The sequence below is a fragment of the Mirounga angustirostris genome, unplaced genomic scaffold (genome assembly GCF_029215605.1).
Source record: "Mirounga angustirostris isolate CCGP_5_RB_7025 unplaced genomic scaffold, mMirAng1.0.hap1 SCAF_1, whole genome shotgun sequence".
Classification (NCBI taxonomy): Eukaryota; Metazoa; Chordata; class Mammalia; order Carnivora; family Phocidae; genus Mirounga; species Mirounga angustirostris.
In genome coordinates this window covers 194,771,492-194,785,694 of record NW_026991709.1, presented here as the reverse complement: position 1 = coordinate 194,785,694, position 14,203 = coordinate 194,771,492, and the positions used below count along the sequence as shown (strand labels likewise).

At 44.7% G+C, this 14,203-nt stretch overlaps 1 protein-coding gene across 4 annotated transcripts in view; it reads right to left on the bottom strand.

The window, feature by feature from the left end:
• Positions 1 to 291: 291 nt before the first annotated feature.
• The window catches only part of DCP1A (decapping mRNA 1A), a 56,965-nt gene continuing 43,053 nt past the window's right edge, over positions 292 to 14,203 (bottom strand). For all 4 annotated transcript variants that reach the window (XM_064595139.1, XM_045862175.3, XM_064595143.1 and 1 more), the window contains 4 exons: positions 8,315 to 9,067; positions 6,383 to 6,448; positions 4,721 to 4,939; positions 292 to 4,408 (listed from right to left, as the gene is read on the bottom strand). In XM_064595139.1, the coding sequence (XP_064451209.1) occupies positions 4,328 to 4,408; positions 4,721 to 4,939; positions 6,383 to 6,448; positions 8,315 to 9,067 (1,119 nt within the window). In that variant the 3' untranslated portion in view covers positions 292 to 4,327. The remainder of the gene's footprint in view (positions 4,409 to 4,720; positions 4,940 to 6,382; positions 6,449 to 8,314; positions 9,068 to 14,203) is intronic.

Below are 14,203 nucleotides of genomic sequence, written 5' to 3'. Positions count from 1 at the left end.
ATGTTTAGCTACCAGGGAAGGAAGTGCTCAGTCATTCACAGACGCCAGGCCTCAGGGGCTTCAGACCCAGGAATCTGTGTGGCCTGTGGCCCAGGCCCAGGCTGGAAACAGGCAGATAAGGGCCTTCTCCAGCAGCTTTGTTCTCTCACTTCACCCCATCTCACCAGTGTGAAGTTCTGGCAAAGCGCAGCTACGCATTTAGAAGTTCCGGCAAAGCGCAGCTACGCATTTAGAAGTTCCGTTTCTCTAAATTAAATAAAAACACAATTAAAATTTAGTAGGTGCTAAAACTTGGTTTTGAACTTTTATTAAAAAAATATATTTGCAAACATATAAAATTTAGGATGAAAAATGCTCATTTGAAAACATGTAATAACTTAATATTTGCAAACATACACAGATGGTATAAAATCCATACCATTAAAAATGTTAATGATGCAGTATTGCGCTCATGGAACAAAAATCTTGCGGTAATTCCAGAGCTTCTCAGCCCCACACTTCAGGGAGCTGAGAATCCAGTACGCTGAAAGTCATGAGAGCCGCACGGCCAAAGCAGTAATACAGAATAAAAAACCACTGAGAACACATACTGTAAAAACACGTTTCTTAAGGAATCACACAGATAAAAGGGAAACACAATTTTGCATTTTCCCCATTCAAAGTGAACGATATTGCATCTTAGCATTTCAAATGAAGATGTCAAATAGAAAACCGAGTGAAACATTGCACACCTCTCTCCTGCTGAATTTGCTGGAAAACAGGCTCCTTGAGGCCCCGGCCCACTCAGGGAAATGTTCTCAAACACAGCTTTTAAAAAGCCCAGTGTAAGTTGCCTTCCTTGATTTAGATCTTAACATTTTACACACCTGAAAATGCAGGGCACTATTGGTTCCAGAAGGTACTTTGAACACAACCGAAGAAAACCAAAGATAGGTAAGAACGAAACACGTGCTCAGCAGCAAATACGCAGCAAGAAGGCAGGACCCTTGTCCCTGTGATCCCTTGTCCTCACTCCCGTGGACTGGGCCCCCTTGTGCCTGTTGCCTCCTCTCATTCCTCTGTTTCTACGTTTTGCCCAGTTACTGTGTGATGGCTGATTTTGTTTTTTAAGCAGTTAGGCACCTTCAAATTCATGTTGCATTATTAGTTAACACAATGGCGGTTATGGCCTCTACTACCCGAATGAGAAAACTTCAAACTACATTCTTGGAGGAGGGGTGGGGAGAGAAATAAAGCTGCATGGTTTAAACATATTACCTAGTATAGGATTCGATAGGGTTTCCGATTTTTACAAGGAAAGCTAGGCAGAAAAAGAACAGATGCTTGACATGCAAAATTGGGCCAGACACATTCTTTTTTTTTTTTTTTTTTTTTTTTTTAAAGATTTTATTTATTTGAGACAGAATGAGAGAGAGAGAGCACATGAGACGGGGGAGGGTCAGAGGGAGAAGCAGACTCCCTGCCAAGGAGGGAGCCCGATGCGGGACTCGATCCCGGGACTCCAGGATCATGACCTGAGCCGAAGGCAGTTGCCCAACCAACTGAGCCACCCAGGCGCCCGGGCCAGACACATTCTAAATGAGGCCTGTGTGGCCTTCAGCAGAGAAGGATCCATCAATTTGGGCTCTTTGAAAAACCCCACTCTGTGATGGCCACCCCAAAGGCTCGCACGGTGAGCTGAGGACACTCCCATGCACACAGTATGAAATGCTTCTTCTAACACTGACAGTCGCTTGAAAACTTAAGGATTCAAAGTCCCACTTTACAAATCTCTGGAAGAATGCCCTTGTTCCTGCAGGAACAAGGCTGTCTGGGAGGTGCGGGAGTCTATCCAAAGACGTCACGTTAACTACAACAAAAGAGCAGTGCTACCCACTGCGGTTGGGGGTGGGCCCACGGACACACACGGTGGTCTAACTGCAAAACCTGGCAAGAACCATCTGCGTCTTGGTGTCCACTTTGATTTAACTAAGATTGAAACAAAGGTTCCAGTAAAAGTCATGGCAGCTATGGACACATGCAACCTAAGCTAGCGTGAGGTTCTGGATAGGAAGTCTGACCGAGGAATAAGGCAACTGAACTGTGATTTTCGGGCCAGGGTCATCCGACTGCGACGAGTCAGGCTTGGCCTGACTTTTCAGGGACTCATTCTGGCCCAAACCTCCTGGAAATCATGATGGTGAACTTCTGGCTTCTGAATTTTAAGTAAATCCCTTGAATACATAAATTTGGGAGTTGAAACAGGTTGACCCTTTTCAAGTCTCCATGACTTGGGCACTTCAAAGTTTATTTTCCCACTAAAGAAAACTTATCATAGATTCTCTTTCCTGTCTATCATATTCATTCCTTGGATGAAAGGGCGAAAATTAACAGATTTGATTACAGACCCTCTTTAGGATATTCTCTCTTAACTCTCTCATAATATTACACATACTCAAATCATTTCAAGTCAAATGTCTATTACAACAAGAATCCCTTGATTCTTCCATGTACCAAAGCCCACCGAAACAACACTGGGGGTGCGATCAAACCTGTTTTCTGAGAACAGTCACGTGGCTCCCCCAACACCATCTCCTGGTGTAAGCAACACTCTGGATCTTACTTCAACATTCTCCTTCCTGGGTGATGTACGAGCAATTCATTTTTGGTTGCTGGATTTACACACTACCTTTGAAAACAAACTCTTCCCCATCAAGTATGAGAACTTATAAGCTTCCCTGACTGCTGCACAATTCACAAATAACTACATAGACAGCAAGAGAAAACTGCCCAGGAAGCATGTTTAGATTAACAAAAGCCAATCAAAGTATTCTTTATGCTAAAAAAAACTAAGGCCAAACTAAAACAAGCATGTAATTCACAAGTAATTTTCTAAAATCTCAGCTAGAAAAAAAAAAATCTATGGATTTATGATTGAGTTACCATTAAAGCTTAAATGATTGTTCCCGAGGAACCACCACATCCATCAGCATTATTCACAGCTAATCCTTATGCTAGCTGGTTGAGCCAACTGGGTTTTTACCCCATCATTAAATAGTGCTCAGAAAAGTAAGCAGTGCATCTTAATTGGTTAAATACTACAAAATGATCTGTATCATAGAAACGAAGACACTTTCATTCAAAGAGTATCTTAAAATTACTATTGCTGAAATAAATCAAAATCTACATTAAAATATTACTAATCACCATTACATGCCATAAAAGAATAAATATAAATCATGGCAGGTCAATAGCAGCATAACAAAGCATCTTTACATATTTTCACACTTTGGGCTGCAAAAGTACTCACAGCCTAGGAATACATTGGTAAAGTTCTGATTTTCACACTTTGTTTTAAACTCCATATTCTATAATAAAGTAAGGGCAGTGTGAATAACAGCTCCCTTTTCTGCATAGCTTTAAAACTACTCTCAGTAGACTCGAGGAATGGAACCAGAATGGCTTTGTTAGATTGGTCCACCGGTCCTTTTGTCAAAGTGTTAAGGAAAACAATCAACAAGGACTTCTGTGTTTAGACAGAAAAGGAAAGTAAGGCTATACTTCACACAAAACATTTTCAAAACCACTCAAGAGTTTAACTTAAAGTGAAGGTTTCTGATGGAATTCAGTCTTCACCAGCCCCAGCCTTTGCTTCAAAGATGCTCCTCCCATACCATCACAGAGCCTGGCGGGGCCCTAGTCACATGGTACCACTGCCCTGGGAGCCTGCTGCGGGGCAGCACTGGGGACACTTAAGAACAAGACACAACTGAGAAATTTCAGATCTCTTAAGGCCCAAATGGGGCATTCATAAAAATACACCTCACTTGAACAAATCAGTCCTAATTTGCCAACTTAAACTCTGATCCTTAAAACTCAAAGCTACTTTGCACAGAGCTGACTTCTGCTCTGTTCAGAACTTGACTATCAGCCTAAGGCTCAAATTTCTAGGAGGGAGGAGCAAGGGAAGGGTTGCGGGCTGGGCTGAACTCTGCTGCAAGGCTGGTGACCTCTCCTCCCTAAGACCTTGAGGGTGAAAGCAAGCTGAAAACCAGACTCCTTATTTCACATCCTTTCTTAGAGCTGATGAAAACACCCACACAACTTAACACAATGGTTTTTTTTTTTTTTTTTCTTGTCAAAACAAAGGTCTGCTGGTGATGCTTCACAGTGAAACCTCCATTATCACTGAGAACGTCACTTGGAAAACATTCTTAAGGAATGAGTCTATTTCTCATAGGCTCAATTTCAGGATTCTCAAAACTCAATGTTCTGTTTAGAAGTTTCCATGATGAGGCCTATTTGTTTCTGAGGTCGACATTCTGCCTTCGGATTTATTCTGCTCCAGTCATAAGTTGTGGTTGTCTTTGTTCTTGGTCAGAACCTGCAAGTAGACTTCGTGAAGTGTACTGAGGAAGCTGGAATCATTCTGGAAGAGATGGTAATGTTTCATTTACCTCAGTAGAACTTACTTCCTTGACAAAAGCTTAGGAAAAAAGCTGTATAAGTGATCTGTGTAACTAATTAGCCAAAGAATCCCACCACCCAGAGACAACTGCAATCAATACTTTGGAATTCACTCAGAGACTTTTCCATTGGGAGTGTATGCTCAGAAAGAGAGAAACATTAGTCCCGGCTAGTCTTGAATTCACTTTATGAACTGATTTTCTAAGAACTCATACGTTCCTTAAAATTAAAGAACAAAAGTTTATAGACTCAACTGCTGGGATGGCCTGCATACCTTTATTAGATGTATTAATGTATCCTGGAGCTGAGACTTGCTGAGAATAATGGAAGGCTTTCTCTGATTTTCTGATGTTCCAACAGTCAGTGGAGAAGGGGCGCTTGCTTTCCTCTCGAGGTCTGTGGATCTTGTAACTGTCTGCTGGAAAACACTTGGGGACAACAGGACTGAAGACACTGCCATGGTTGTTGCAGTAACCAGTGTGGGGCCTGCGACCTGCAGGGGAACAATGGTCATGAATGAAGCTTGTTAGCTAAAGGATGAAGGGCCCATTTATTGGGAAGCCAAGTCTGGTCATCACAGAAAGGAAGTATCACAGCAGGGTATACACAATAAGAACAATCCTATGATAAATTAAAAATGTAAAGTTTTATATGGAGAGCAGGGAAATGACTGGAAGAGGGCACGAGGGAACTTTCTGGGGTGACAGAAATGTTACATATCTTGACTGTTACCCAAGGGATGTTATGTATGTTAAAACTCATGAAACACCTACATTTTATTCTATTTATTTCACTTCAATAAAATTTTACTTAAAAAAAAAAAAGAGAAGGGGTGCCTGAGTGGCTCAGTCTTTTACACATCCAACTCTTGGTTTTGGCTCAGGTCATGATTTTGGGGTCGTGAGATGGAACCCTGTCTCAGGCTCCACACTCAGCACAGAGTCTGCTTGGGATTCTCTCTCCTTCTCCCTCTGCCCCCACCCCACCCCCACTCTCTCTCAAATAAATAAAATCTTAAAAGAATTAACAAATCCAGTCACATGAAGCATTAGTTTCTTTTGTAGTGTTCAACATATTTATTATACCACTACAGGTATCAAAGGCACAACTTCTTACAAATAGAACTAACACCTACCTCCTTCCCCCACTGAGTTGTGCTTCTCCGCTAACAACGGCTAACCATCAGACTACACGAAACCAGAAATATTAGCATTTTTAATAATTCCCACATTTGATACAATCAACAGACATCTTGGTTTCTTTCTCCTGCCACCCTCTTCATTTACAAACAGCCACGGCGTTGAGGCTGTGGCTTCTGGGGTCTGAGCCTTCCAGTCGGCTTTTGGTGCTGGCGCCGTGCCAGGCTGAGCTACAGGGGAGACCAGTTACCACCACCAGGTGAGAGATGGCTGCAGGCTCAGTCTGAGACTTGAGGAGAGGCATGAAGGCTCAAAGGTAAATGGGCAGGTCAAAGTTCAGGAACTGAAAAAAATAAGTGTGCACTTCAAGGCTGGTAGGTAATGGAGGGTGGGGACAACTCTGAAAAAAGTGAGGCCGGGGAGAACAAGCAAGGAGCAGAGGGCAGGCCCGGAGCCCGAGCACCGCAGTGATTCTTAACCAGGCATCACAGCTCTTGCAGGGCAAAGAGTATTTCCTCCTCACGGAAACCAGGCTGACACGCTCTCAGCTGACAAACACTGAGCGAGCACCCAGCCCTCGGTACAGTCAGGGAAGGCGTTGTTCCAGAGAGGATGACCGGAAGCCCACAGGGGCCGCAGCAACGAACTCTGCCGGGGGAGCAGGCAGCCTGGCCTAGGAGGGGCATCTGCGAGGGCTCTGGGCTTGGAAGCTCCAACTTTCCACTCAAGCGACAATGTTTTACTTCACACCCAGCGGTGTGAAGAGAATGTGTTCTTCAGAAAAAGGGAGTCCTTACCGGGATGGCACTGGATAACACCTTAGGCTGGGCAAAGACTTCAGGATCCTGGTTTTGCTGCATAGACTGCAATGTTTAAAAAGGAAAGATGAACAGACCTAGCAAGTTTCAGTGAAGATTTCCTAGCTACCAGGGTAAATCCACTTTAGCAGTAAGGAATAGTTTAGACACTAACTAGTTCTGCCTCAACTGCAGGGTGAAGGCCCTGGGACAGCCTCCGACCCCCTCAGTCTCCCCAAGAACAGGGCTGTGTGCAGAACCTTTAAGGCATCTCTAAGGATAGAGCAGGGATAGCCACACACAGTTTTGCTGTTGAATCTGTAGAGATGCCATATCCTGGCAGCACGACACCTCAATAAGGTGGTGTGAACTCCGGACAGGTAGCGCTAAACTATCTTCATCTAGGCTCACACCTCCACATGCTAAATTTTGTCCTTATTCATTGGGAGACAAAGAACTTCTTGTTGTGGAGCAAATATATTTCATTTAAAATTCAGTGAAGCCCCAAATCCTAAAGGAAATGGAATGTAAATAAAAATGCACATGTACATAAGTGTCCCCTGGAAGGAGGCACAGTGGAGAGCAGAGGGCGGCGCTGGGGAAGTTCAGACTGCTGGCTGGGGTGTGATACTCATCTGTTAGAACCTTCTCTCTCCTTATACTGCAGAAAACCTCAACAGAAATGGCCCCAAATGACAATTTCATGATATAACCAAAATACTAAGTTTTCTGTCTTTCTGTACAGAACTTTAAAGGAACAGAAAACTGTCCATTAATTATGAAATCACATACAATTATTATGATGGACTCTTCTGTACGATATTATTTGGTGAAATGTTAAGATTGCGGATTATTATCAAACGGCATGGGGCTGAAATCCTGGAAGGCAAACAACACTGTTGTTGTGATCAGCTGTGTGATCTTGCAAACATCATTGCAATCTGAGCTGACTCATCTGTAAACTTGCCAGCCTCATCCATCACTGAGGGACAAGCCTCTTCTTCACGCCTCACCCCCAATTGACCAGTAGGTCCCACCGCTCGCACTTGTTAACAAACCCACTTGTCCATACTCCCAAAGTCAGGCCCCCACCAGCTCAAGAATGGGTAACTGCCTGGCCTCCTTCCTGAGGGTGATCCTGCTTCCATTTTCTCCTTGCCCTGCTCACCACCTCAGCTCAAAGCCCTTAAAAGACAAGCACCGCGCGCCCTCCCCCGACCCCCCACCGCCGCCCCAGGACTCTGAGAACAAGCCTCAGACTCCTTCACATAGTTTTCAAAGCCCTGCTCATTGGCCAGTACCTTTGCCTCCAAGCACCTTCCACAGGAGATCTAGCCACACTACAGGTCTTTACGTTTAGCAAATGCCACTCATCTCCAGGCCTCTGCACACAGTACTTTCCTTGTCTCAAACACTTTTCTCTACCTCTAGGAAAGGTCTGGCTAACTTCTGCCGAGTCTTCAGATCTCAGCTGAACACGAGATCCACCAGGAAGCTTTACTTGACCCATATCTCCAAATCTGGGATGCTCTTACGGTACCCCAAGTGTGCCTGGCCCAAGGTGGGCCCCAAGGGAGCTGGGGATGGGACAAAGCTGGGGATAATGTGGATCTGTGGTCCTGGTCAAATGAGGACTCCTGGACTTGTCAGGCAGAAACAAACAAAAACCCCTACAATGCATGCCCTGATAGGAAAATACTGGTATTGTTTCTTGGCTTGTATCCAGTTGAGATACCTGGGGCAGTGGAACTGAGTAACAACACCACGTACCAATGATCTGGCTGTTCACTACAGGGCTTCTTACTTCCTGTCTTCTGGCCCTGGATGTGCCTAACAGCTGTCCCTTTGAAGGGACTGCCTCCTGGCAGTCACCATCAAGGCCTCTGAAGCTTCACCCCACCCAGTTAGAGCCACCCAGCCTCCTGCCAGTACCTGAAGGGGAGCAAGCACCATGTTGCTCAGGGATGCTGAGGCTCGAGCTGCTGCGGTCTTAGAGGGGGGCTCTATGAAGCTCTCGGGCGTGGCCAGCTGGCCAGCTGCTGGGGAAAAGCTGGGTGCCACGGCACCTTTCCCAAGTGACTGTGTCTGTATTTGGTCATGCTGTGGGGTCAACCTGAGTTTCTGGAGAAGATCCACGCTTGGGAGGGATGTACCAGCTGTGTTTGTCACGCTCAGGGGGGCCCTGAAGGGGCTCTGGGTGGCAGTCAGATTGGCGTGGCTCAGCTCAGGGACTGGCTGGCTCAGCAGCGGAGACCTCTGTCTTGGCGTGGTCTTCACCGCCTGCATCATGGTGGGGTTTCGGGGTAAGCTGGGGGCAACCTGTGCTGTAGGAGCTTCTGCTGGTAGAGTGGGACTGAGCACAGGGCGCAGTGGGATGGCATAGCCTGGGGCCTGTTTGTCACCGGACTGTGTGATGGAGGCAGGAGTGATCAGCACCGGGGTGGGGGCTTCAGGTGGGACTGAGTGGTGGGCAGCAGGATGGACACCCAGGTTTTCCGACTGAGGGGCTCCTCCTGACTGCTCGAAGGAAAATGGTAGGAATGAGCTGGACTCTTTCTGGGAGGCATCTCCTGGCAGCTTCTCCACTTCTTCTGAATCCAGACCCACAACAGTTGGCTGTTCCTTTGGCAAAAAGGTTCCAAATAATTCTTCCACTGTCAGATGTTTGTGTCCAGATGGAGTAGACTGAAAAAACAGATCAAACCACCCAATGAAAGAAATCTCTTGCAAACCAGAGTAACCAAACTTCTTTCCCATCAACCAAAACAGTTTGCAGAAGCAGGGATGGATGGAGTCTGAAAATAAGGAACCAACAAACTGAAGACATGCTAGGGACTAGGTAGAAATCTGTATTCGTAATAAAATTCAAGTTTTAGGGAATCCCAGTATAGTGTCAGAATTCACCTTTTTCCTTGGCAAACAGATATAAGGTAAAGGGGCGCGTATCTTATTACAAAGTTAATAGTGCTTAATTGCCCTATGTCAGTAACGCGTATAAGGAAATAATACTCAAGAGGACAGAGGGACCAAATGCTGAGTAAGCAATCCTACCTTCGTTTTCATACTTCATAGTTCTTGATAAAAAGCTAGGCATTGCACCTTAGGGACTAAGTTCCAAAAAACAAAATTAACCATTTTGTAAATTGCAGGCCATTCCTTCCTACTCCCAAATCACAGAATCCTTAAGAAAAAGCAAAGCACTTAAGTCTGAAAATGTTAAAGTTCCATCTACGATAGTGATCTGGCTTACTGCTACCACTGCAATGATCTGAAGGAGAAATACCGATGCTTCCCTCCTGAGCTTTCCCGTCCCTGTACTTCAAGCAGCACGGCCACACTCACTCACTCGTTACTTTCTGAGCACCTACGGGGTGCCAGGGCCTGCGCTGACCTGGGCCCAAAAGACACCGCAGGATAACAAAAATAGTCTAACCCCCCAAAGGACTTGTGTTCTAGTGGCACACTAACCTAAGTACTTTGAAAACACAAGCAACCTCAAAATATGGGTTTTGTTTTTGTTTTTGTTTTGCAGTAAGCTCCACGCCCAGTGTGGAGCCCAATGCAGGGCTTGAACTCGCATCCCTGAGAGCAAGACCTGTGCTGAGATCAAGGGTCAGATGTTTAACCAACTGAGCCACCCAGGTGCCCCTTGATATATGGTTTTATTTCTAAAGTGTGTGGACTGCTTAGTTGCTTGGATATATGTTTATGTGGAAAAAGACAATTCACTGAAACACATGGCTTTCAGTACCTCAGAAGGCCTATAAAGACCTGAAACTACACTGCATCTGAAGCACAAGCACGAGAGCAGTATGGTATGACATTTCTATGGGAAAAGAGCGCAGTTTTCCTCAGGCAAATGTTTGTTTCACTCGTGTGATCAACAATTACAGGTTTCCGGGGAGAGGGGCAGAGGGAGAGGGAAAGAATCTCAAACAGACTCCTCCTCGCTGAGCATGGGGCCTGACATGGCTTGATCCCATGACCCTGAGGTCATGACCTGAGCTGAAACCAAGAGTTGGACAATCAACTGACTGAGCACCCAGGTGCCCCTCTCTTCGGCTTTTCTGATACTTTAGCACACATCTTGCTAACAGATGCAGAGAATAAACAGAGACAAAGCGTAGGTGCTCACAGACCAAGGGACGCTGACTGCGGTTCCTGGGACAGGGGCTCGGCGGGCCATCCTCTCTGTGCAGGGTGCTGCTGCCACACAAACGACCAAATGCTATTTTTGCTTTTTACCTTCTTTCATAAAAGCAAAAATCCTCTTTGGATTTCTTTCGGTCAGCAAGATAGGTACTGATACAGGTTTTCCCTAAAAGCAAAAGTGGCTTCATGAGAACTTTTGAAAAGGGTGTGTGTGGGGGACACCTGTATGGGGTTTAGCAAGTGCCCCAGGTACTGTGCTGAGATGGGCAGGGTGGAGAAAGAAGGCCAGCACCCAGGACTGAGGATGCAGGGGAGCTTACTTGTGAGGGACGGAAAGGTAAGGGAGTGCCCCTGTGTAGTCTCTCTCGAATCACCTGCTGGGTAAGCGGGGCCAGTGGGGCTGGGGAGAACGTAGGAGGGGCAAAGTTAACAGTGGGGAAGAGGCGGAAGCCTCCTCCAGTTGTAAAAAATTGTAATTTCATACCAAACCATTTCTTCCTAGAAAATATTCAATAAAGAGAATTAATGTAATGTATCTTGGCAAGTTAATGTGACAAGAGGCTTTATTTAAGTGAGGGAATTCTCAAATGGCAGATTCAGACCCCCCATTAACAATGCTGTAGTGAGACTAGTAAGACTACCTTGTCACAACACTTCCTAGCACCTAAAGGGATTTTCCGGATTCAGGATCTTGCTTCAAATACAAGGCAGCACTAAATTCTATTATAAACTGTGGCGGTAAAAAAGTGCGAAAGAATGTATATGGTTTAATTTCTTTACGTTTTTACTTCTGAAAAAGTTGTAGAGCTTTGGATCTGAAATCAAAGATACCTAGGTTCAATTCCCAGCTGTTAATTGGGGAAATGACAGTCTCTCTATTGAGTGCCCTTATCTGAAAAATGGGGACAATTGTGGCAATTACCTCACAGAGCTGCTGTGAAAATAAAATTCTCAACATGATGTCTGGTGCCCAATAAGCATTCAATAAGTGGAAGTTGGCTGTTATCATCATTACATGAACACCATATAGTCTTAATAGCAATTATGATAAAGCTGTTTGCATATGTTTTAGGAAACATCAAATAATACGTTGGGATATTAAAAATTCATCAAATCCGGGACACCTGGGTGGCTCAGTCGGTTAAGCGGCTGTCTTCGGCTCAGGTCATGATCCCAGGGTCCTGGGATCGAGTCCCACATCAGGCTCCTTGCTTCGCGGGAGCCTGCTTCTCCCTCTCCTGCTTGCCTGCCCCTCCCCCTACTTGTGCTCTCATCTCTATGTCAAATAAATAAAGTCTTTAAAAAAATTTCATCAAATCCTTCCGGAATATCATAGCCCCATAATGTAAAATAATAACACAGTATCACCTGATGGGCTATCAAGGCCATCAGGTATTATAAATCACCCTGTCATTCCCTGATGCAAAGAGTCACTGAAGACACAGTTGTTTAACATTTCAAATCCATTCCGTGTAACTCAAAATAGACAGTGAATTCTTATTTGGGACACACTTCTCTGTCCAGGCCACATAACTAGAGTAACATGCATGGGTTTCATCTCCCGAGCCGAACACTATGTTTTATTCACTTCTGGATCTCTGGCATCATGAAGGTCTACTAATGAGCACAAACATAATTCCTTCCCCCCGCCCCCCGATTTCTAAAAGTTATGATAGGGGTGCCTAGGTGGCTCAGCCAGTTAAGAGTCCAACTCTTGATTTTGGCTTGGGTTAGGATTTCAGGGTCGTGAGACAGAGCTCTCTGTTGAGCTCTGCACTCAGCAGAGAGTCTGCTTAAGATTCTCTCTCTCCCTCTGCCCCTCCCCCAACTTGAGGGTATGTTCTCTCAAATAAATAAATCTTAAAAAAAAAAGGTTCTGGTAAATCATATGTACCAAAATTTAGCACTGTAACCACATGGAAGTGTAGAACTCAGCGGCATTCAGGACACTCACAATGCTGTGTAACCACCATGTTCTTTCCCTTACCCACAACCTTGGTAATCTCCATTCGACTTTCCGTTCCAGTGAATCTGCCTACTCTAGGCACCCCATGCAAGTGCAATCATATCATATCTGTCCTTTTGTGACTGGCTTCCTTCACCCAGCATCATGTCCTTGAGGTTCATCAATGCTACAGCAGGTGTCAAGAGTCTCCTTCCTTTTACAAATGCTGACTGGTACTCCATCATGTGCACACCCCACATATTGTTTATCCATTCATCTGAGGATTGATACTTGGGTTGTTCCCACCTTTTGGCTATTGTGAATAATGCTGCTGTGAATATTAGTGTAAAAGTGTTTGTCTTCATCCTTGTTTTCAATTCTTTTGGGTATATACCCAGGAATGGAACTGCTGGATCATATGGTAATTCCATGTTTAACTTTTTGAGGAACTGCCAGACTGTTTTCCAAAGCTGCTGCTGCACCACTTTACATTCTCACCAGTGATGCAAGAGGGTTCTGGTTTCTCCACATTCTGCCATTTCTAGATCTTTTTTGAGAAGATGACTATTCAAGTCCTTTGCCCATTTTTGAGTTGGGTTAACTCTTTTATACACATTATGTTTAGAACAAAATGGTCAAGATTATCTGAAAACTACGCTGTTATTCATTAATACAAATTATGTAGATCTTTACCACCACATTCTATTTCATATAGATGTATATACACACAAAAAACATTTGGATAGACGTACTTTGAAAAATATGGACCATATTGAGGCTATTTTGCAGAAACTTCAGTCTTTCCCAGGTAAGAATACAAATATTTTTATGTTTTAAGAAAAGGATGGGGGCACCTGAGTGGCTCAGTCGGTTAAATGTCCGACTTTTGATTTTGGCTCAGGTTGTGAACTTGGGGTAGTGGGATCCAGAGCCCCGAATTGGGCTCTGTGCTGAGTGTGGAGCCTGCTTGGGATTCCCTCTCCCTCTGCCCTTCAATTCCCCCCATTCCCTGTTCAAGCGCACATGCGTGCTCTCCCTCAAAAAAAAAGAAGAGTAAACGGGACATGGAGAAAATTCAGTATGAAATATACCTTAGGCTTCAAAAAATGGCAATGATTCAAGTAGCAATTTTTACCTGCCCAGTGGAACATAAATCGACTTTTGAACAATTAAAATTACCTACGTGTACACTTAGAATGTTTTTACACTTAAAAAAAGGTTCTTTTTTTTTTTTTTTTTTTAAAGATTTTATTTATTATTTGACAGAGAGAGACACAGTGAGAGAGGGAACACAAGCAGGGGGAGTAGGAGAGGGAGAAGCAGGCTTCCCCGCGGCGCAGGGAGCCCGATGTGGGGCTCGATCCCAGGACCCTGGGATCACGACCTGAGCCGAAGGCAGACGCTTAACGACTGAGCCACCCAGGTGCCCCTAAAAAAAGGTTATTTTTAATGGTTTAAAATTGACCTCACATTAAAAAATGAATCCATATGGTAGAGCCCTGAACCCTGATTGCAAAAGCAGCAGAAAGTTTCCAGATTTCTCCATGGGGCCTCCCTACAACTTCTGCCAGGCCAGAAATATTCTCAGACCTTCTCTGGAATAGGATGCGTGGTAAGGCATTAGGATTTCAGGGGAATCTCACATAAGAAGGGATAAATGAAGTTACGATGGCAAGCAGAGTGACCAGAGACAGAACACTCACCATGTGGGAAGCCCTGTGCTA